General features: G+C 45.6%; 1 protein-coding gene across 12 annotated transcripts in view; it reads left to right on the top strand.

Moving 5' to 3' along the window:
* Positions 1 to 24,269, top strand: part of CPNE2 (copine 2) — a 201,962-nt gene that overhangs the window by 65,540 nt on the left and 112,153 nt on the right. For 11 of the 12 annotated variants that reach the window (XM_073307437.1, XM_073307434.1, XM_073307439.1 and 8 more), the window contains exons 4-8: positions 1,909 to 1,983; positions 14,466 to 14,537; positions 16,825 to 16,908; positions 20,760 to 20,849; positions 23,739 to 23,837. In XM_073307437.1, coding sequence (XP_073163538.1) covers positions 1,909 to 1,983; positions 14,466 to 14,537; positions 16,825 to 16,908; positions 20,760 to 20,849; positions 23,739 to 23,837 — 420 coding nt within the window. The remainder of the gene's footprint in view (positions 1 to 1,908; positions 1,984 to 14,465; positions 14,538 to 16,824; positions 16,909 to 20,759; positions 20,850 to 23,738; positions 23,838 to 24,269) is intronic. The other variant, XM_073307432.1, reaches the window with a different exon arrangement.

Here is a 24,269-nt window from a genome sequence, read left to right as displayed (position 1 = left end):
TCACTGCTTTTTGCCCTTGTAGGGTTTTATTAAACCTGCCCAGTTTTGAGGTCCAGGTAGCTATTCGAAAGGACAGGAAGCTTCCTTAGGTACAGATAACCTGGCTCTGGAGAGCCACTAGAGAAAGCATTTGACTTCACCTTTTAATTTCACTTTTGCGTCAGAGCTCTGTCAGATTAGTTTGGAGTGTTTTGTTGTACCTCATTAATTCTGCGGCTGGATTTCATTCCATGACCCCTAACCACCTCTGCAGCCATGCGAACTAAAAGTATGAGGCATGATCAAATCTCATGCTTCAGGGCACAAGCAGACAGCCTACCACGGTCAGGAAGGAACTTTTAACCCCCGATGTGCAGTGCTATATAAATGCCTAGTTTCACTGAGGTTTTTTGCCTGTCTCTGAAGCAATGGCTTTTAGCCAATGCTGGAGCGAAGATATCGGACTAGCTGGAATGATGGCCTGGTCCTGAAAGGAAAATCCTGTAGTCCTTGATACGATGAGATCTGGCTGTGACTTAGGCTATGTTTACACTTAAAACTGCATCAGCACAGCTGCAGTGCTTCGGTGTAAACATTCACTACAGTGACGGGAGGGGTTCTTCCATTACAGTAGTGAATCCACCTCCCCAAGAGGCGGTCGCTAGGTTAATGAAAGAATTTTTGCATTAACGTAGTGCTGTCTACTCTGGAGGTCAGGTTGCATAGCTGCATCTCTCAGGGGTGTGGATTTTTCACACCGCTAGGGAATGTAGCTATGCTGAGGTAAATTTTTCGGATAGACCAGCCCTTACTGTTGCCTTTAATGTCTCCTTCCTCAATTAGAGGAGAAGTCTGTCTTCCGGAGGGGGGAAAGCATTTCCTGCGAGCTCTAGTGAGAATCTGTGATAAAATCCAGCTAGACCTCTGCCACCATCTCTTATCTCATCTGGGTGGAAAATGCTCTGGCCTAGGATCAGAGCTGGAAATTGCAGGAAAGCACTTTAACTAAGTGAATTTTTCCCTCTGATGCTGCTGCTAGTGTTCAAATTACATATGATGCCGTATTGCAGCTAAGTAGATTGCAGAAGGTTATTTCGACTTCCGAATGGCTGTTTTCAGGCTTCTTAGGAAGAGAACTGGGAATTATACACTATATATCCACTTCATAGTGGGATCAGCTCTGCTCCTCGTGGGGGAGCCGCTGAGGCAAAATGCAAAGTGCCCCTGAAAACTCCAGGAGTTTGGGAATGTCCAGTATTCTGCAGGATTGGGCCCTTAGGTAGTGAGGCAATCCGTCATTAACAGAAGAGCAAAACTGGCAGAGAAAGGAATTTTACTGTCATGCTTCTGAGAAGTTATTTAAAACACAGAGGGAGAGTTCAAAAAGTAAGTCTGTATCCTAAACTGGTGCAAATCCCTCTAGCTCCATTGACTTCAATAGACCTGTGCCCACTTACGCTGGCTGAGGATATGACCCATAGTTTGAATTGGATACGGTGTTCTTTCACTCGGCCTAAAGTGTTGGGTAGGGTTGCTGTGCACCATTTACCAGCTGACACATTCCACCATAGAGACAGCTGCATTTTGAGTGGGGTGAGCTTTTTCCCTGAATATATAGCTTAAGAACCCAGACTTGTGAGCTGCCAAGCACACTCCATTAGACTTCAGGAGGGGCCAGTGGTGTTTTGGGTAAAACAGGAGCAAGGCCTCTGCTTTTAAATAGCTTTGGGAAGGAGGAACTTGATGCAAATGTGCTTTGGTGAGGATGGTGACATTAATCAAGTACTGTGTCTCTGTGTCCTTTTAAGGTACGTTTTGAAAAGGTGCATCTGTGAACATGTCACCGGAATTAGCTAACTTAGGCAGTGACCAATTCCTCCTCACTTTGCTTTTGATCATTTAGATCTCTGGTTTTTGTGGCTTCCTTAGATTGTCTCAAGCAAGAAGATAACAAGAACGCTACTTCTGGGAAATGGGAAGCCGGCTGGAAAGGGGATGATAACGGTACAGTTACTGATTTATTATATATATTGTGTGTGAATATAGATAATAGACACAGTGTGGTCCGCTTGATAATACACTGGATTGGGACCCCGTAGACCTGAGTTCTATTTTCTGCAAGTCACTTCACCTTTCTGAGCTTCCGTTTCCTCTTCTAGCTTTTGTCTATTTAGATTGTAAGCGTTTTGGGGTAGGGACTGCCTCTTGCCAGGTGTTTGTACAGTGTTTAGTACAATGGGCCCCTTCTCTCAGCTGGGGTCCGGGGGCACTGAAATAACAAAATCTAATCTCTATGTAAGTACCGAAGTAATATGCTTTTCTTGTCAATGCAAATGGTCTCTCCAAACCTCCCTGAAACAGACTGAGATAAAGGGGTTGATTATATTCCGCTGCTGATAATCAGTGGTTTTATTTGTAGTAAGAGGCCAGGACTTACAACTTAGCAACAGGTCTCTTAGCAACAGCATCTCTCGCCTGATGTACAATCCCCCACGTGATGGCTTTCCCATTGTTGGTATATTTAGCAATCTTTTCTTTACATGAAGAGGGTAGATTTAGGTCTGATTTTTTACCTCATCTCTCTTTTCTAATATGAACAGTCCCAGTCCTTTTCATCTCTCCTCGTATGGAACAGCTTCCCTACCCTTAATCAGTTTTGTTGCCCTTCTCTGTACCTTTTTCATTTCTCATGTATCTTTTTTGAGATAGCGTGACCAGAACTGCAGGCAGTATTCAAGGTGTGGGCATACCATGGATTTATAGGGTGGCATTCTCATGTTTACTGTCTTATTATCTATCCCTTTCCTAATGGTTGTTAACGTTGATGGGTTTTTTTTAACTTCTACTGCACATTAAGCTGATGTTTTCCGAGAACAATCCACAAAGACTCCAAGATCGTTCTTGAGTGGTAACAGCTAACTGAGACCCCATCATTTTGTATGTATAATTGAGTTTACGTTTTCAAATGTGTTGCTTTGCATTTATCTACACTGAATTTTATCTGCCATTTTGTTGCCCGGTCACCCAGTTTTGTGAGATCCCTTTGTAACTCTTCACAGCCTGCTTTGGACTTAACTATCTTGAGTACTTTTGTATCATCTGCAAACTTTGCCACCTCACTGTTTTGTCTTTTTCCAGATCATTTGTGAATATGTTGAACAGCACTGATCCCAGTGTAAATCCGTGGGGGACTCCACTATTTACCTCTCTCCAGTCTGAAAACTGACCATTTATTTCTACCCTTTGTTTCCTGTCTTTTAACCAGTTACTGATCCAATAGAAAACCATCCCTCTTATCCCATGACTGCTTAGTTTACTTAAGAGCCTTTGGTGAGGGACCTTGTCAAAGGCTTTCAGAAAGTTTAAGTACACTATATCCACTGGATCGCCCTTGTCAGCATGTTTGTTGACACCCTCAAAAAATTCTGATAAATAGGTGAGGCATGATTTTCCTTTAAGAAAGCCATGTTGACTCTCTCCCAACAAATCATGTTCATCTGTGCATCTGATAATTCTTTTCTTTACTATAGTTTCAACCAGTTTGCCTGGCACTGAAGTTGGCAGGATTGCTTCTGGAGCCTTTTTAAAAAATCTTAAAAAGGCGAAAGAAAATGCAATGGGAAAATTAATGAGCAGTACCTAATTCACATGTCTTTCCTGATTAAATATCTCTCCACCCCTGCGCTTGGCACTTACTTTGGAAGAATTGAGCCAGATTAAAGGGTCACTTGTCAAGTTTAAATAAACACATTTGTTTCAAAAAATAATTCCTTATCTCTTGCTAAGACCTTGGATTACTAAAACTGAAAGGGGTTTAAATTTCTAATTCACTCTGTACAATTTATGTAATTTACTATTTTGCATTTAAATCCGGTTGCGCGGTGAAAATAGACTAATTAAACTTAACTTTGCTTCTAGTCCTTTCTCTTTCTGGTTCTCATACATAATGCTGCAGTGGTTAAACAGTGTTGCAATGTTAGCATGGCAAACACTGGAATGCAATAATCTTCCACATAAACAGTAACATGAAAACACCCTACTGTTTTTGGCTCTTGTAAACGTAAAGTTTGGACCAGTGGTGTCCCTTTAACTTTTTAAAGAAAGTATTGTTTCTGTAAAAGTGGTGACTGCATTAGAAGTGCCTAAGGCCGCTATAAGAGATGTTAATGTCAAATGCTGGTCCTGTCTCTTTGGATTTTCCCTCTGTTAATTTAAACGCCCCCACCACCACGTTTATGGGGATTGAATTTGGGATCTTCGGCACAGGTGTCTTCCACTTAAACTAAAGGCTGCTCGACACTAGACGCTCTACATCCGTGCAGCTGCACTGCTGTAGTGCATCTGGGGAAGACGCTCTGTGCCGACGGGAGAGGCGGCGTAATAAACCCACCCCCACGAGAGATGGTAGCTATGTGTGCGAGAGAAGTTCTCCTGCCAACATAGCACTGTCCACACCAGCGCTTAGGTTGGTGTAATTTACGTCGCTTAGGGGGGTGGCTTATTCACACCCCTGAGCGACGTAAGTTATGCCGAAGTATGTGGTAGTGTAGACCTGGCCTAAAGGATTAACTTTGCTAGCAGTAGTAGGCTCTTATCCTCTGGGCCAACCATGAGGAGGTGACACAGAACCCTGAGCCAGCATGTTATGTGAGCAGTAGGTAGTTGCTTAGAGACTAGGTGCTATCTACCTGGCTTTACCTCATGCTTGAGTAATATCCCGGGTATCTCTGCATATGGGTGTTTCTTCTACCAGGTTCTGAGTCCCATATGTCTGGGTGTTCCTAGGGAGATGGAGAGCAGTTGTCTTTAATGGAAGATAGAGCAGGGATATGTTAGTGTCTGTGCTGAAGCAGCTGGCTGCTCCTTTTATTCTCGGAGCTCTTGGTCGCTGTCTGGGAGCTCTTTCTGTTTCAGTCCTGCCAGCCCTCCCGCTGCTCCTCTGGGTTCTGGGTGCGTCTGTCCGAGGGTCCCCTGCCAAGTCTGAATCTCCACATTCCTTTCTGCCCGGCTAGGCTGGCGGCCCTGCTGGCTGGGTCCTTATGCAAATGAAGCCCATGCGAATGCACTGTGCTGTGGAGGGCTTTCGTCTCTCTTCCTGATCAGCAGCTTGAAAGGAATGGTTGAATATGTCGGAAGAGATCTTCATCTCATAGAATCATAGAATAACAGAGTTGGAAGGGACCTCTGGAGGCCATCTAGTCCAACCCCCTGCCCAGAGCAGGACCAATCCCAACTAAATCATCCCAGCCAGGGCTTTGTCAAGCCGGGCCTTAAAAACCACTAAGGAAGGAGATTCCACCACCTCCCTAGGTAACGCATTCCAGTGTTTCACCACCCTCCTAGTGAAAATTTTTTCCCTAATATCCAACCTAAACCTCCCCCACTGCAACTTGAGACCATTATCTCTGCCCAGATCGCCCGCCGTGTGTGCAGCCAATCGCCAGTCCAGAAGTGGGGGTAGGGGGTGGGTAAGTAAGGTGGCTATAGAAGGTCCACTGGCAGATGGCATCACTTAGTTATCCTGAGTGCTTCAAACATTCAAAGCACTGGCCCAAACGTTAACCAGTCCTTACACATCCCCTGTCCCGTGAGCAGTTATTTACCCCATGTTACCTATGGGGAACTGAGGAACGTGGAGTTTAAAGACGGGGTTTACAGAAGCATCTCAGTGACTGAGGGGCACTGTCCCCGTTAATTCACACACTTCCTGAGCCATTCTCCACTCTTGGGAACACACCAGCATCCTCGTAATACCAGTGCCACTGCAAGGGACGGGAACTTGTGCTCCTAAATCATCACGTAGGTGCTTTTGAAATGTCCACCCCTAGTGACTTGGCCAATGTCCCGAGGCTTGTCAGCATCAGAGCTGGGAACTCTCAGTTTCATGAGTAGAACTGGCTGCAACTTGGGATTTTTGGTTCCTGGGATATTTCAAAATTTGACTTAGTTCTGATGTGGAGCTGCGGATCCTGTAATCCCATGTTCCCCAGGACTCCACCAGTAAGCTGGGCAGGGTTCTCTGCAAAAGTCCATCGAACTTGAACCATTCTCGCAAAACATTTCAGGTTTGACAAACCAGTGTTATCCAATGAAAGTGTTGTTGGAAAATTCCTGGCCAGCTCTGCTCACGAGTGATCTGGTTGGTTGAGTGCAATGCTGCGATCGTTCTGTTTCCGGTGTAGTCGTTCATGGGAATTGTGCTTTTTTAACTTTGCTTTCTGCAAGCAGTTGAGAGTGGGTGCTTCAGGTTTGCTTTCCACGAGCTTTTGGGCCAGCAATACCCAGTGGAGACACTCGGGGAAGGCAGACGCAAAGGGAACGCAAATACGACTGGAGTGACTGATTCCAACGTTCTAACAAATATTCATAGGAAAATGTTCATTCCAGTCCAGTATTCGTGCAGGCCTACTGCTAAGTGTATATCAATTGCGATTACCTTCTAAATAGCTAGACCAAAGGACCACTGAAAAGGATCCGGCCCTTTGAGGTTTTTGTGGAGGGGAAGGAATTTAATGCCTAAATCATGTTTAGAGTAAATCGAGAGATTTAGTTAATTAAAGAAGCTGCTTTAAAAAGTAAATGGCCCTATGCAAAGTGTCCCATGTGTGATAAGGTTGACCTTGGAAACCAAAGATTTAGGTGTCTGTTGCAAATTGTGCGTTGACAAAGCCCCTTCCCTATGTTCAGGGTGTGGAAGAATTTCCAGTGTGTGTGGGTGACGTTGAGAAGCAAAAGGAAGCTAGCGGAGGTATGATGCGTGAATCTGATGGGAAACCTTCTAGCAGTGTGTGTTGGAAGGAGATTTATTTTAATGTTGTGTTTAAGAGGAGAGTGACTGCAGAATGTGTCTGCTGCTCTATTGTTCTGGTAGGTCTAATTAGGAGTAATGGTTCACTTACCCTGAGCACCAGAGCTGGGATTTTTTTAAAAGTATCCAAAGAGAGCCAGCCCCATCCAGCAAGGGTCAGGTTTACACCAAGAGCAGGCATCACAAAAAACACTGCTTCTGGAAAAGTCCAAGACTGACCTGCCATGGAGACTGGAATCCCTTAGAGTTGTGGGCCCCATCTGCTGCCAGTGCTGGGTACCCCTCATGAGCGACCAGAAAACTTGGATCTCTAGGAGAGTCCAGTCTGTGCTTTCGCTAGCTCAAAACTCACATAAATTATTGGTTTTTAAAAGAACCAGAACAAGAGGCCAGTCTGGCATGTGGCAAACAGAACCCCCAGCTGGGGTGAGCACTGTATCGTACAGCAGATCCCTTCTCCCAGATGACTGCAAGCAAGTTGGACTAACACGTCTTACCAGCCCGCGTCACCAGTCCGGTTCGGGCTGGGTTTATTCCCTGTGCTTTTCCTTACTGAATGAGACTCTACAGTTCTTGACTTAGCGTTGATCTGGAATAAGTTCAGTGCACACGCCCGGTAGCTCAGCTCAGAGAATTACAGAGTGGCGTTTGCACGCTGATCTGTCCTTTTGATTTATTCTTGCTGCTTTTGGGAAGAGCATCTCTGGCTGACACATCCCTGTATCTTGTGCCTCATGGATTGTCTCAAACTGGGCCTAATACATTGTAGCATACTGCCAAATATGGGACTGAAATACTCTGACCGGTACCTTTGAATTGTCTCCTCTTGGCTGGAGGCTGGTGTGGCCGGGCCGTCGGCAGTACCGGGGCTGCAGGTATCAGCGTTGCTGCAGCCGAGGCACGTGAAGCCCCAGAACTGAGAGCGAAAGCCACCTACGTGGGTCGTCGCTCCTGGGGGCCAGGATGGGGAGGAGAAACTTTCTGCCCTGCTGTAGCAAGCGGAGTTGGCCGGGGTGCATCGTGGTCTGTTCGGGGCGTCTGCATGGAGCCAGGATCTCCTCCATCACTTACCGCTCATGGGGAGTCCGCCTCCTCCCATTCACAGTGGGATGTGGTGGCTGTTGTGGCTCGGAGTGAGGCCTGAGCAGGGAAAGTGCAGGAAACTCCTGCTCCGGTTTTCCAGCCAAGGCCCCTGAATCACTTGCTTTGCGCCTCTGAGTTATTCACTCCTCTCTGTGCCCCCTTTGCTTGCCCTTCCGTGACACGGCTCACAAGGAAGACCACAGCTACCATCCCTATAACCCCCCTCAGCTAACATGGGCCCTCATGGAAGGGACTTTTTCTAAGTCCTTTGTGACGGCTTTGCAGGTTTTCTGGGTAAGTGAAGGCTCCCCCGTGAGCCTGCTGCTTTGGAGATCCCCAGTGGGATGTGCTGCTGCGCGTGAGTCCTTAGAGCCATTCAGAACGGGGATGAAGCAACCTTCTCTGAGCCTCCCACTCTCTGGAGTGAGTCACTTTGCCAGCGAGAGACTCCCCACAGGTGCTGGGTCACCTACTCTCTCCTCCCACTCCTGTTAATGAGCCAGTGACCTCCCTGTCCCCAACATTTGGCCAATCGCTCTTTCTTGGGGTGCTAAGTCTTTTCAACCAGAGCGTCCCTCCTTTGAATACAGGGGCCAAATTTCCAAGGACCCTTCTTTGAAAAACGTATAGGTGGACCCACGTGTGCCTACAGAATGGGCAGTCATGGGAAAGGGGTAAATTCTCCCCTAAGCTCTGTACAATGCTTGAAGCTTGTGCCAAGGGTTTCGTACCACAATCGGGGCATGGAGCGTACTTCCAGCTGGAAGATCATCTGAATTTGTTTGTAGGTAGGGGGGTTAATTATGTGGGGTTTTCCCCAAGCACGGGCAGGGAAGAGGTGTAAAATAACTTCAGTCCCCAAAGTCACTTATGCAGCTTAACTTCTTAACCAAGGAGATGAGGCTGCCTGGTAACAGAACCTCTCTGCGGCAAAGGTGTGTACTTCCAAAGCAGGAGCAGTGGCTTGTTAGGTTAATAGTTGCAGTGCTTTGAGTCAGACTTGGGATGGGCCCAGAGCGAGCGCAAAATGAAAGGGGAATGTGGAGACGACAAGCGAAAGATACAGCGGGCTCGGGAGCAGCTGCCATTCCCACCCTGCTGCAGCATCTGTGTGCACGGTATCGGGTCCTGCACACTGCCTTCCCAGGTCTTAGCCTTATTAGCAAAGAAATGAATGCTATACAGCCTAAATTCCAGCCCCAGCCTTGGCTTTGTGCCCCTTCTGTAGGGCCTTCTATGCTGGACTCTTTTTAATCTTCTGCCCACCATCATTATCCCCACATTAGAGAGAGGAAGTAACTTACCGAAGATCACACAACACATCTGTCACCGAGCCAGGACTAGAACCCAGGTCTCCTGACTCTCAGCCTGATGGCTTATCCATTAAGGCACGCTGCCTCTTCTTAAAGCACTATCTTTAGCCTTCAGCAGCTTTCCAGGCTCCTTACTCATAGGCGTGACCCATTCTCCTTCTAGCTCTGGCCCTTGGACATTGCATGTAGAGGGCAGATAGTGACGTATTTGGTCCTGAGAAGGGTGAAAGATAATCGTGAGAGAGCAGCCCTGCGCTTAGCATCTCCTCCCTGGAGCTGCAGACAGCCTGTTGTAACGCATTAACCGACAGCGTCTTGGTGCCCCTCTGATGGCCAGACCACCTACAGAGATCAGAGTCTGTTTTCACTTCCAGATATACAGGCCTGGTTCTTGAGCCATTAATGCTTTTAAATCCAGAGGTCCTGGGTTCAGTCCTTGCAACTGACCCATGCACGGGTGTCTTTACCCTGCGAAACACGCCAGCCTTGACCGTTCTGTCCATCCTCCATGAAGCACCCCATCTCCTGTGTGCTTCTGCAGTGAAATCTTCACTTCTGTGCTGGGCCGTGCAGGGGCCGTGTAGTCCGCTTGAACCACACACAATATGTTTTGTTATTAGGAAGTTCAGCATGTACCATAATACAGTCAGCATCGCCCTAGGCATGCATGTTGCCTCTGTCTCCTAGAACAGAGGTCTATACTTCAAGTGCTTTGCTCAAATAGTTATTCAGAGGCCATAAATGATGCTCTAGCCCAGCTGTCTGAAGAGACACGACAGGCTTTAACTCTCTCCTGCCTCTGCATTTTTCTGAAGCAGTGAGTCCTCTGATTGCTCCTTCTGATGAAAATTGTCCCTTGATTTCCCAAGTTTCGTAATGACCTAGATGTGATTATACTTCCTCTTAAACACTCACGCAGGGATCTTGCACCAGGGAACGCTCTGAAATATTATCGTACTAATACAAATCAAAATGTGTGTATTTCTGCCATTCAGAGTTCCCCAGAGCTTGAGTGTCTTCAGCTGCTGTTTCATCCCCCTGTGTTCTGCCATGGCCGCCCGCCGCAACGCCAGGAGTTTGTCGTGCCTGGTAATACCCTCTGCCCCACATTGGCAGTGGCGCTAGGCAGCAGGATGCAGGGGAAGAGGATGGGTTGGGAGGGGGACAGCTCTTAGAGGAGGATGAAACTTTAAAAAAACAAAAAACAAAACCAGCAGTAGTGATTCGGACAATCGCTGGCAACATAAATGACTTTATATTTTTTTGTTATAAAACGTTCCCTTTCTTAAAATACCAAGAAACACATTAGAGCATATTCCAGGCAAAACCAGCCCACTGGTGTTCGGCAGTGAAAGCCATTTTGAAGTTTATAGGAGGGTAAAAAAATGCCTCTTTAACTCCTTGTGTGCTGGGCTACATTCATGCCTGGTATAACTTGAGTAGCAACAATGGATGGTTTTGGCCCTTGGGGCCAGATCCTCAGCTGGTGAAAATTGGTGTCCACTGACTTACAGTCGTGACAGGTCTGTCCCGTCGTATGTGATAGCCTCATAAACTGAAAGCAGGTTAGAAAGTTTGCCTCTGAGGAATCCAATTGATCTAGCTGGGAGCAGGAACTGAACTTTTGCATCAGTTTAGACCTCTCAAATGCTGGGATGATGAATGGAAATGCAGGTTCTACCCAAAGTCATAGATACGGTTGGGTAAACAATTTGCATTTGCAGAGAAGACCCAGTCGGGCTTAACTTTCTAATGTCTAGGATCCTTTTGTATGACATTAATGAAAGACAAGGTGGGTGAGGTAATATCTGTTACTGGACCAAATTCTGTTGGTGAGAGAGACAGGCTTTTGAGCTAACACAGAGCTCTTCTTCAGGTCTCTCTCACCAACAGAAGTTGATCCTGATGTAGAGGCTGGCCCCGGGCTCCCCTACAAGTCACTACTGGAGTGGCACACTAGGGATAGCCCTTTTAGAGGCGACTGGAAGCAGACGTTGATGTTACCCCAGAAGGGGGGAGAACTTCAATGTGACTTAGCCGGAGGGCTAAGCCATGAAGAGAAAAGAGCTGCAGCTCCTGGCTCATGAGAAGCCACAGAGTAAGTGAGGGGAATGATGGGCTGAGTAACTGCAGGAAGTGGCATCAGACCAGATGGCAGAGCTAATTCCCTAGATGAGCCACAAGGAAGCACCGTTCAGCAGTTAGTAGAGGTGATCCCGTCACAATACCCCAAATTAAAAAAAAAAAAAATATTGAGGACCAAAAAAGTGCAAGTATGGTTAAACAGCAGAGCAAAAGAGGCGGTTAGACATCCTTTAAAAATTGAAAGTCAAATTCTACGGAGGAAAACAGAAAGGAACATGAACTCTGGCAGGTCAAAGGTAAGAGTTTAATTAGGCAGGCCAAAAAAGACTTTGACGAGCAACTAGCAAAGGACACAAAAGCTAACAGAAAACTTTTTTTTTAAGTACATCAGAAGCAGGAAGCCGGCCAAATGATCAGTGGGGCCACTGGACAATCAAGGTGCTAAAGGAGCCCTCAAGGAAGATGAGACCATTGCGGAGAAGCTCGACGAATTCTTTGCCTTGGTCTGGAGAGGATGTGGGAGAGATTCCCACGCCTGAGCCATTCTTTTTAGCTGATCAATCTGAGGAACCGTCTCCGATTGAGATGTCAGTGGAGGAGGTTTTGGAACAAATTGATAGATTAAGCAATAGTAAGTCACCAGGACCTGATGGTTGTCACTCAAAAGTTCTGAAGTGACTCAAATATGAAATTACAGAACTACTAACTGTGTTACAGATGACTGGAGGATACCTAATGTAATGATTTTTTAAAAAGGCTGCAGAAGCAATCCTGGTGATTACAGGCCAGTAAACCTAACTTCAGTACCAGGGGAAATGGTTGAAACTATAGTAAAGAAAAGAATTGTGAGACACGTAGACGAACGTGATATGTTGGGGAGGAGTCAACATGGCTTTTGTAAAGGGAAATTAAGCCTCACCAATCTATTAAAATTGGTGGGGGGTGAGGGGGGGGGTCAACAAACATGTGGACTAGGTGATCCAGTTTACACAGTGTATTTGGACTTTCAGAAAGCCTCAGCATATTCATAAATGCTCTGGAAAAAATGATCTTATGTAAACAGTGAGGAGGCAAAGTTTGCAGATGATATAAAATTACTCATGATAGCTAAGTTCAAAGCAGACTGCAGAGAATTACAAAGGAATCTTGCAAAACTGAGTGACTGGGCAACAAAATGGCAGATGAAATTAAATGTTGGTCAATGAAAAGTAATGAACATTGGAAAACATAATCCCAACTACACATACAAAATGATAGGGTCTAAATTAGCTGTTGCCACTCAGAAAAGAGATCTTGGAGTCCTCGTGGATAGTTTTCTGAAAACATCAGCGTAATGAGCAGCAGCAGTCAAAAAAGCGAACAGAATGTTAAGAACCATTAGGAAAGGGATACATAATAAGATAGAAAATGTCATCATGCCACTGTATAAATCCGTGGTACGCTCACACCCTGAATACTGCATGTGGTTCTGGTCGCCCCATCTGAAAAAAGATAGGTTAGAACTGGAAAAGGTACAGAGAAGGGCGACAAAAATGCGTAGGGGTATGGAACAGCTTCCATATGAGGAGAGATTAAAAAGAGTGGGACTGATCAGCTTAGAAAAGAGATGACTAAGGGGAGAGATATGACAGAGGTCTCTAAAATCGTGAACGGTGTGGAGAAAGTGAATAAGGAAGTGTTACTTATCCTTTCACATAACACAAGAACTAGGGGTCACCCAATGAAATTAATAGGCAACAGGTTTAAAACGAACAAAAGGAAGTACTTCTTCACACAACACACAGTCAACCTGTGGAACTTGTCAGGGGATGTTGTGAAGGCCAAAATTATAGCTGGATTCACAAAAGAATCTGATAAATTCATGAAGGATAGGTCCATCGATGGCTATTAGCCAAGATGGTCAGGGACTGAACTCTACGCTCTGGGTGTCCCTAAACCTCTGACTTCCAAAAGCTGGGAGTGGATGACAGGGGTTGATGGATCTGTCAGACGACAGGATACTGGGCTGGATAGACAATTGGTCTGACCCAATATGTCTGTTCTTATGATGATAACCAGCTTCGCTTGGCTCAAGCCCTACAAAAGTTCCATAACTCACTGTTTTTATTCTAATCGTTTTGGGAAGCAAAGGTTGTTGGAGAAAAAGAGCTATTTTCAATGTCACTTTTCTAAGGCTAGGGCAGGAGGCGAATTGAGGGGGGAAATGCAACATATTGCCTTGATGCCAGCGATATTATTCCCGTGGAATTATTTTTCTTTCTACCAGTTTGATTTCACAGAAGCTTTTTGGGTGAAATCTAAATGGGACAAAAGAGAAAATGGCCCAACCTGCATTTGCAAATGGATGCAATGTTTGAGTTATGGATGTTCTACTGAAGCGTGACGTGGGAAGACTAGAGAACAGAGCGAGTTAGCCATCTGGTCAGATCTTCTGTGGAGTGGGAAAGTGGGAGGCAGGGATTCTGGAAATAAGTGTTAGGCGGATGGACTGAAGTAACTCAGCAGCTGTGCAACAAAGAACTGGTTTCTTTAGGCTATAGGGGTAAAGGAGACTAGATTTCAGTTTTAAGTTTCAAAGACAGCAAGCAGTACTAGTGAGGAGTAGTGAAGGGGAAGAAAAGTACCTTGATGGTTCCTTCTGACTCCCCCATATCTCCTTCTGAATCCTAGTAGCAACACTTGGAGGCCCATCCTGCAACTGGGTCTGTCTGAGTTCAGTGGGGCTGCATATGGGTGAATGGATGCAGACATTTGTATCCAATTGCAGGATCAGGGCCATAGATGGTTTTAATTATGGGTCATGTGTATAAATCAACCTTGTAAATTTCTCCGTTGAGTGACGAGTTGATGGTTTTTATAAACTCAATAGTCTTTTTTGTTTTTTGGTTTAACAATTATAGTAAAAGGCTGGAGGGACATAGACGTGTGTCTGGACTGGTAAAATTACCTACCGTTTGACAAGGGTGGTATTAGTCTTAACTCTGGCTGTATTTTTAGACTATGTAATGAGTTTATTTGAGAACAGGTTTTGTACAGCTTGCAGTGATGCAGCTCATGCTAAATAGTAAATGATTAAACAAACAAAACAAGGCCTAACATGCTCTCTCGTAGTTTTGGCTTTGGAATCTCTTGTGCAATTAATCAGTGAATTTAATTTTCATTCTAAAAAATAAATAAAATGTTCTCTTGTCTTTCAGATAGCTGCCCAAGAGCTGTCAGATAACAGAGTGATCACTCTGAGCATGGCTGGCAGAAAACTGGATAAAAAGGTGTGTGGGCATTTTATTCCCAACGTGCAAACGTTAAACCTCTTTATCTGCTATGGGATCCTGAAAATCATTCCTTGTAAAGGTATCAATGACTCACGATACCCTAATGGATAGAGCATTGGACTGGGACTCAATAGACCTGAGGTCCATTTCCATCTCTATTATTGGCCTGCTGGGTACTGGGGCAAGTCATTTTGTCTCCCTGTACCTCAGTTTCCCCATCTGTAAAATGGGGGTACTGATGTCCTTTGAAAATTGCTTTGAGATCTGCTTATGAAAAGGGCTGCAGTGGGGTGGAGCTGTGACCCTGGGATCAGTCGAGGGACTGGACGGGGACAGGGACTGAGGACCTCTCGAGGTCCCTTCCAGTTCTAGGGTTTGCTCATGCATTGTTGCTGTTGCCCCTTTCCTTCCTTTCTCTATCGGCTTTGTTGAGTGTTTTGTCTTTTGAGGGTATTAAGCAGCACACGCATTTCCCTCTAACCATTCCGGGTCAGGTTCTGATCCCTTTACTCACTGAGTAATGCCTTTCTCCACAAGTAATGCCATTGATGGGAAGTAGACTGCTCATGGATTAAATTGTGGGTTTTGGCTGTAACAAACAGTGTCAATATGGTTCTCTATGGCCAGTGTGAGTGTACCTATAAATACTCTCTCTGCATACACACAGAGCATGTGCATCTATAAACTGGCAGGAAACAAGTGGCTCTTTATCGGGGGGTGGGATCTAAAGCTAGAGTGAAAGTTGGTAACAAACAAGCATCGGCTGGAGCGGAGTCAGCGTGTCTCCCAGAGTAATTCATGATCTGTCTGTCAAGGCTGATGTGGTTTGCTCTAGAGAAACCATAAAGGGTTTGCTCTGTTCGCTCCTTATTGCGGTGTATATCTTTTCATTCCTGGATGTTTGTGCATTTTTAAATTTCTTTTTAACACGTTAGATGTTTTTCTAAACCTGAACTCAGCTGCATGGTTTCCCGTTGCATGTGGAATGGAATGCGGCATGCATGCAGGGGGAGGCATAGCTCAGTGGTTTGAGCACTGGCCTGCTGAACCCAGAATTGTAAGTTCAACCCTTGAGGGGGCCATTTAGGGATCTGGGGCAAAAATCTGTCAGGGACAGTACTTGGTCCTGCTAGTGAAGGCAGGGGACTGGACTTGATGACCTTTCAAGGTCCCTTCCAGTTCTGTGAGATGGGTATATCTCCATATAATGCATATTCTCTATAGAATCCACTCGGCATGTTGCTGTTAGGGTTGTGAATGTGAAATTGCACACGGAAACGTGTTTTTTGCATTTGTTGAATTTATGCATTTCTCTGGGCTTCTAGGTAAAAGAGTTACCTGCAGGCTTGTTTGGCTGCAAGAGTTTAATGTAATGCTTCCTAAATATACCTCTGCCGTGCAAGTCTTCAGGATTGCACAGCATTTTAGCTTCACGGCTCCCAATAAAGTTTGTGAGCTCTTTCATAAAGACAGACCCTTTCCCTGTGCTTTTGAAAATGTGGGGCTTGGAGACCTTCTTACGATAGCCAGTGTTACTCTTCGTTTGAGTGGTGTCCCTAACAATGTAAGGGGATACGCTTACAGCACCTGGAGCTTTTCCCGTCTGCGTAGGTACTCCACTTCCTGTACTAGGGTCTGGTCTAAGCAGAGTAGTTGAACTGAAAGTGGGATTTTAAACCGGTGTAATTAAATTGTTGCAACAGGGTGTGTGGACATTCTTAAATTGATTTACACCTGTCTATTGTCAGTTTAGCTGCCTCCCATTAAATATACAGGGACAACCTAACTTGCTAGAAATTTGAAACTGCTACAAATGTGTCCACACTTCTGAAGACAAGTCCTAAGAGTTTAGGTGTGAGTTTCAAGAGGGCTTAGCATTGCTGTAACACTGTGCCCATCACATCAGTGGAGTTTTATCATTGACTTCAAATAGGAGCAGAGCCAGACTAACGCTGAGAGTTTTTGAAAACCACACCCTTAATACTTACAACGTGCAGGTCAAAATAAATACAAGACCAGTCTCTTTTATATCAGTACTCCCATTTTAGGTGCTTATTACCAATCTGATCAGTTAATCTTGTAAAAATTGCTAGGGGATATTTAATAACCATGTATTGTCACTTTAATTCTGTGTTATATTCTTCCCTGCAGAAGATAACTAGGACTATGAAGTCCTCTAACTTGTTGTGGAGAGTGTCATTTTCCTTTTGCAGGGTGTCCCGTGCCTGAGCATCATACAGAGGAATGGAAATAATTGTATAACCCGTATTGCATTTTTCCACAGGACCTGTTTGGAAAGTCAGATCCATTTCTAGAGTTTTATAAACCAGGCGATGACGGGAAATGGATGCTGGTCCACAGAACAGAGGTGAGTTGGACTAGTATTTGAGGTTTTAGGTTAGCCACTTGGTACCTTTTTTGTCCTTAACCTTTTTTTCTGATAGTATCACTGATCAGAGGTGAGAGGGCAGGTGAACCTTGTTGTAAGTCCATTTCTTTGCCTACCCATGTCCAGCTGAGACTGTTTGACTTGGAAAGTGGGAGACTTGGTGGTGGTCAGAGTTGCAGCAAGTAAGCTAAACATATAATTGAGGTTTTTAAGAGCAGGTTAGACAATCACCTGTCAGGGATGGTCTAGATAATACTTAGTCCTGCCATGAGTGCAGGGGACTGGAAACAGTCAGAGGTTTAGGGACACCCAGAGCGTAGAGTTCAGTCCCTGACCATCTTGGCTAATAGCCATCGATGGACCTATCCTTCATGAATTTATCAGATTCTTTTGTGAATCCAGCTATAATTTTGGCCTTCACAACATCCCCTGACAAGTTCCACAGGTTGACTGTGTGTTGTGTGAAGAAGTACTTCCTTTTGTTCGTTTTAAACCTGTTGCCTATTAATTTCATTGGGTGACCCCTAGTTCTTGTGTTATGTGAAAGGATAAGTAACACTTCCTTATTCACTTTCTCCACACCGTTCACGATTTTAGAGACCTCTGTCATATCTCTCCCCTTAGTCATCTCTTTTCTAAGCTGATCAGTCCCACTCTTTTTAATCTCTCCTCATATGGAAGCTGTTCCATACCCCTACGCATTTTTGTCGCCCTTCTCTGTACCTTTTCCAGTTCTAACCTATCTTTTTTCAGATGGGGCGACCAGAACCACATGCAGTATTCAGGGTGTGAGCGTACCACGGATTTATACAGTGGCATGATGACATTTTCTATCTTATTATGTATCCCTTTCCTAATGGTTCTTAACATTCTGTTCGCTTTTTTGACTGCTGCTGCTCATTACGCTGATGTTTTCAGAAAACTATCCACGAGGACTCCAAAATCTCTTTTCTGAGTGGCAACAGCTAATTTAGACCCCATCATTTTGTATGTGTAGTTGGGATTATGTTTTCCAATGTTCATTACTTTTCATTGATCAACATTTAATTTCATCTGCCATTTTGTTGCCCAGTCACTCAGTTTTGCAAGATTCCTTTGTAATTCTCTGCAGTCTGCTTTGAACTTAGCTATCATGAGTAATTTTATATCATCTGCAAACTTTGTGTCCTCACTGTTTACATAAGATCATTTTTTCCAGAGCATTTTTTCCAGAGCCAGTTTGTTGAAATATTATTGTGTATTTGGGTGTAATGGGCCACTTCTTTGTATGATTCCGTAATACAAAATGCATAATTAAAAGGACAAAATGGACTAGTCTGAAAAGCATTAGTTATTCTAGGCTATCAATCACTTTTCAGAACTTGGGTTCACAACTTTTTTCTTCTTCTTCTGGAGGGTGAAATCTAGTTAATAGACTAGATTTGTTGTGAGCAAAAGGGGAGGGAAATACTGTTTATAGGAAAAATTCGTGGTGTGAGTAAGGAAATGGTGGAAGTATCTGAAACAGACCTTGTTCCATACTTTTGCTCTGTGATTTGTGCTGGTCTTTTGAGAGCTGTTTGGATTTATTTATTTTTTTTAATTAAAAAAGGAATACAAACATTTTCCAATTTGTTGACCACTTGTAGTCATTCTCTTACCTTGACTTCAGCCAGAGCAGCAGATACTTGGTGCTTCTCAAAAACGTTTCAAGTTGGGCACTCAAAATCCGAGGCTGCTTTTGAAAATGTTGGCCAAGGCTCTTAAACTAAAGGACAGAATAATCAGTACAGATCCCATGACTGCTGAAGCCCAGGGTAAACAGAGAATTTCAAACCCAGGGACCATCCGTTCAGACCTCAGATGAATGGAAAAATAGAGCTGGCTGGGAATTTTGGAATAATTTTCTGACCCAGTGCACCTCTCTTACAAAACTGAAATTTTCCATGGGAAAACTCGATTTCCGTTTGTTGGCCAGCTCGACTCAAACACATGTTTTTAGTGAGTCCCATTTGACTGGTGGTCGGCCACTTGGCGGTGTGTGTTCATTATCTGCTGCAAACTTCATTGGGAAACTGGAGATGAAATAAAACACATGGGTTGCGAAGCTTAGTCCGTACACGGCAATGGAATCTATTGAAGCTTTATTTCCTTTTAGCAGCTTGGGGGGGGGAAAGGAGGGGGAAAAGGGGAGGGGGGAACTGTGCACGTTTTGAAGGGCTTAAATAACATCCCACTTAACAGCCCGGAAAATAAACGGCTGCTCTCAACGGAATTCCAAATGACTGAAATATCTAGATTCTCTTTTTGGCGGGGGGGAGTACCAGAAATAAAGTGATCGCCGGTTCCTATGGGCTGCAGCTTTTGATATGTTCGTGGCTATTAGTCTGAGCCCATTTAGTAGCAGAGGTGTCTGCTGTGGTAGGGTAATGCCATCGTTAGCGTGTTTTAAAATAAGGTGCGAATCCCCAGCTGGGTGCCATCTGGTGAAATAATCATTGATCCTTTCATAGACACCCACCTCAAAGACCTGGTGTCTGGCGGCATACGGGCACCATACAGTTTGTATTCTTAATGTGCGTGGGTTCCCCCACCCTCCCGATCTTTCCAACCTGATGTAGGAGGTGTTTACAAATCCTTCATTAAACTGTGCTCTTAATGTCAGTTTTTTTTTCCTGTTCCCTAACGAGGGACTGTCTGCATCACCCATCGTTGCAAAATAAAAGCCAGTCCTTGGTTCCCGTCGCTAGTTGCTGACAAAGCTCACCCTATCCTGCAGGAGCAATGCGAATCCTGATTGTAACCAAACCGAAATGCTCTGGTTGCAGTGGAAGCCACTTGATGGCTTTGGAGAAAGCAAAATTTTCATGTATAAACAGGCAATTAACTACCATACATATTTAGCGTTCACCTTTCTGCATGGCTGAAAACCCGCTATGCGTGTATCCTTAAGGAATGGGAGGTGTATTAATCGAAAGACATGTGGAAAAATACAGTCTTAATCTTACCTGCTAGCTTTTCAAAGGTGAGGCTGAAGGCAAGTTTTCTTTGCTTGTGAAGCCTGCTGTTTGGTGTGTGTTACAGCGACTGGTTGTTCTCGAGGTAGGACAAGAAGTAATCAGCATAGTTTGCAGCAAGGGTGATTTAGGTTGCGTATTTAAAACTTTTTAACCCTAAGGACAGTTAAGCATTGGATCAGGTTACCACGGGAGGTTGTGGAATCCCCATCTTTGGAAGTTTTTAAGAACAGGTTAGACAAACACCTGTCCAGGATGGTCTAGGTTTACTTGTTCCTGCCTCAGCACAGGGGGCTGGACTAGATGACCTCCTCCCTACACTTCTGTGATGCACCCCTCAGTGCTGGTTCTATGTGAGTGTCCTACAGCTCCGAGTTGGGAGATTGGTTCTTTAGCTCCTGCTATAGAGGCTTATGCTCTTAACTCTGGAAGTCCCAGCGTCAACCATGGGTGATGACTAAGATGATAGACATTAGATCTGCCTGGGTTTAGACTTTGATGTGAAATGCTACAAAATTGTGTCCTGACCAACAGGAAAGGTTTCCAAGCAAGAAACTGCCATTTTTGAGGCCACTTAAGCTGAATTTCAACAAAGGACTGGCAATGTGGACCAGACCGATGGTTTGGTGTCTGTGATAACCACCATGACTGGGCGAGGCTGCTCCCCAGTAATGCAGTGGAGCGCCTCTGACATCAGCAGAGCTATGCCAACCTTATGCCAGTTATCTGTTGAAAGTTGCTGAAAACATGTCTCCAGCCTTTACTTTGTGTTCAACCCTTCGCTTCCACTGGCTCATTCTAATTGAACCGTTTTCCTTCTTTCCCAAACCGCAGGTGATTAAGTACACGTTGGATCCCGTGTGGAAGCCGTTCACTGTGCCTTTAGTGTCGCTGTGTGATGGAGATGTAGAAAAGCTGATCAAGGTAACTGTCAATATGGGGCTGGTCTCCACTTACCGGAGGATCAATGCGCGGTGATCAATCCATTCTAGTGAAGACCTGATAAATCAACTGCCGATCGCTCTCCCATTGACTCCGGTACTCCACCGGAACAAGAAGCATAAGGTAAGTCAACTGGAGAGTTTCTCCCGTCAACCCAGCACGGCGCAGACACCAGAAGAAGTCAACCTAAGGTATGTCAACTCCAGCTACATTATTCATGTAGCTGGAGTTGCGGAACTTGGGTCGACTTAGCCCCGGAGTGTAGACCTGCCTATAGAGTGACCCTTATGTTGCTCTGGCTTCTTGTTGCATTATGGTACTCAGCCTCTGACACTGTGGCGGGGAAGGAAGGGTGAAGCTGCCTTCGAGGCTGAAACTAACACAGATCCAGAACCGCTGAGGAGGAATTCATATGCTACCAAGAAGCAAGGCCACATTTCTATGATAAACCCAGGGTGACCGGTCTCTTTTCATCCTAAAGTCACATCGGCTGACTGCAGCGGCTGAGCAAACTGCAACAGAAATTCCAGCAAGTGGCATCACATTTGCTACCCTCGTGGGTCATGGGCAGGCCTGGAGCCTTTAGAGCCACCACACACACCTCAGCAAGTGGAGCTCATGGCGTAACTGAAAGCAGGTAGTGGTAGGAGGTTGTGATTCTTAGTGGAGCAGCATTAGAGGGGGATGAGATGCTTTGCCAGGGGGTTTCACAGCTATTTGCTGGCAGCAGAGGATGGTAAGACTCGGGAATCTTGGTTTCCATTCCAGGCTCTGGAGGGGAACGTGCTCCAGTGGGCACAGACGCTTCAGCTCTCCAACCTATCCCTGTCCCAGTCCTGTCTCTTCACCACCCCAGTATCTCATCCCATTCCCGCTCTCCTCACCTAGTCAGTCCCACTCTCCACTCCTTAGGCTTCTTCTCCCAGGCCTAACTTGCCCCCTCCAGATTCCCATTCCCAGTCTAACCTCCCCCCTCCCCGGCTCCCTGTCTGTTCTCTCTCCCCATGTTCTCCTTCCCCAGCGGCTCCCAACCTCCTGCCCCGGACCCCTTGTCCAATCTCAGTGTGTTGTGCTGCCCCTGCCCCAACTCCTTGGCTAGCCAGTCCTAGTTCTCCCCCTACATCCCAGCTCCTCGTCAGATGTCTCCCCACTGATTCCCAGTCTCTTTGCCCAGCCAGTCCTAGTCTTCCCATGGCTCCTTATCTGATCTCAGCTCCCCACTTCCTCCCATCTCCTTTGTTTTCCTCCCAGGATCTCCATACCAATCTCCTTCCCCCAAGGTCTGTCTCCCGTCTCCTCTGCATTCAAATCAGGCAGCTTCCTTCTCATTCTCTGGGCCTCAGTGGGGGGACATTGAGAGAACAGAAAAGACCCGTCGGTCTCCTTGCTTTCAGTTCTGGAGCTCAGCCCAGAGCTGCAATTGCAGGGAAAGTCCTGCTCAGTCCCCAGGCTGGAGCATGCTCAGTTCATACAGAATCCTCAGGGAATTTAACTGTGAAGATCTAGCAAGTCTCTACTGAGCATGTGCAAAGTCTGATTTTTAATTTTTTTTTCAAGGGCTTATAACCCAGCCAACCTATAACTTGGGCAGGAGAGATTTTCACAGGACCAGCTAATGGCATTTCCATGCCACCCAGGCCACCCTCCCTGGTCAATTTCAAGTCCCTGGTCCAAAGCAAAGAAAAGGTCACCAAAATTTAACTGCAGTATGTTCTCCAGTATGTTCATACATGCCTGCAGTATGTTCTCCAGCCTAGTTCCTGGAAACCGTTGAACCATTTTGGCTGACATTTTTTCAGAAAAATTCAGCCGGAGGCAGACAGACACCTAGACTTAAAAGTTTCAGTCTAAGTGGTTAAAGTTTGGCAAAATTTTCAGCAACTGGATATAGGGCTTTATAATGGGAAGTGTAAGATGACCTTAACAACGGGTGACGCTACCAATCCTGCTACACTAAAGAGCCTTTACAATCAGCACAAGGGGTGAGCGACCGTGTCGGACTGTTCCATTACTGCACACTCAGGAGACACTTAGAGCTAGAAAAGCCGATGAGACGTTTCAGTGAGTACTCAGTAGCAACTGCCTGTCATGGTTTTAAAAAAATAGAATATTTTAACTATTCCATCCTATACGCTACGTCAGTCATGGCAGTGCATATAATGCCCTCCTACAATTTGACCTGTCGCGAAAAAACGTAAAATCAATTTAAAAAAAAAAAAACCTTTTACAGCGTTTCTGAAACTGAATTTTTGGAAATTTCAAGTCTGGAGCAGTGCTCGTGGACTGGTTGCCGCTGGTGGTTTCATCATCACGTCATCGAAATCTGCTCTGAGTCGGGTTAGACCACATGCTGATGGTTAAAGCACCGCAGGCTGGCCTACACTAGTGCTCATTCTGTTCCTACTGCCGGTAGGAAATTTCTAGTAATAGGCCCAGCCCACTGCTTAATTTGTAATGGCAGATGTGCCGGGGCTCAAGCAATTTTTTTACTTTCATAGCTGACGCGGCGAGTCCAGAGGTGCCGGGGTTATGAACTGCCAAGTCTGGAGATGCCAGCCCTGGCACAAATTAAGTACTGATCCCGGCCCCAGAGGAGGGAGCATCTAAAGTCATTCTCTGGAGATCCCTGCCTTCATGGTCAAGGCAGTGTTGTTGCTGACAGGATCCAAAGAGCTGTGCTCTGCCCTCATTGGCTGACAGAAAGGCTGTTATGAGCCAGGGCCTTCAGGAGGCAGTATCGGAGTAGTGGGGAAAGCAAAAGAGGATAAATCTGAAGGGTGAAACAACGTGTAAACGTGACTCATCTAACCACAAGCAAGACCCGCACCTCTGCTGTGCATGAGAATGACCGCTTCCCCTCCTCTTCCCCAGGTCATGTGTTATGATTACGACAGTGATGGGGGACATGACTTCATTGGGGAGTTCGAGACCTCAGTAGCCAAGATGTGTGAAGCCCAAGATACCTTGCCGGTAAGTGCGGAAACACCGTCGGGTTTTAGAACAATAGTTTGGGGAGGAGGAACCCAGGGTCCCCTTGGCTAAGGGTTTCAAAAGTGGCTCTTACCCATGAGAGACTTCATGCTTTAAATCAATGTTAAAGCCCCCACTTCCCCTCACTCTGAAAATCAGGCCCCTTTTAAGGAGTCTGGGCACCCAAAATCACTAGTCATTTCTGAAAAGCATGACCCCTGTTGGCTCTTCTTTTACTAACATTCTCCTGTCCTCGTTTCTGAACCTGTTGCTGATGGAAGTGCTCTTTGGCTAACTGAGGGGTCTGCCACATGGGGTTGAGCTTTGTGTCCACCTGGCCAGCCCTGGTGATGTGATGATGCTACTCCATGTCACACGGCAGCTCTCGCAGCATGACATGGCAATTTTTCTCCAGCCCGGCTGAGATTTGGG

The sequence above is a fragment of the Lepidochelys kempii genome, chromosome 12 (genome assembly GCF_965140265.1).
Source record: "Lepidochelys kempii isolate rLepKem1 chromosome 12, rLepKem1.hap2, whole genome shotgun sequence".
NCBI classification, from domain to species: Eukaryota; Metazoa; Chordata; order Testudines; family Cheloniidae; genus Lepidochelys; species Lepidochelys kempii.
This window is presented reverse-complemented; position numbering and strand designations above follow the sequence as displayed.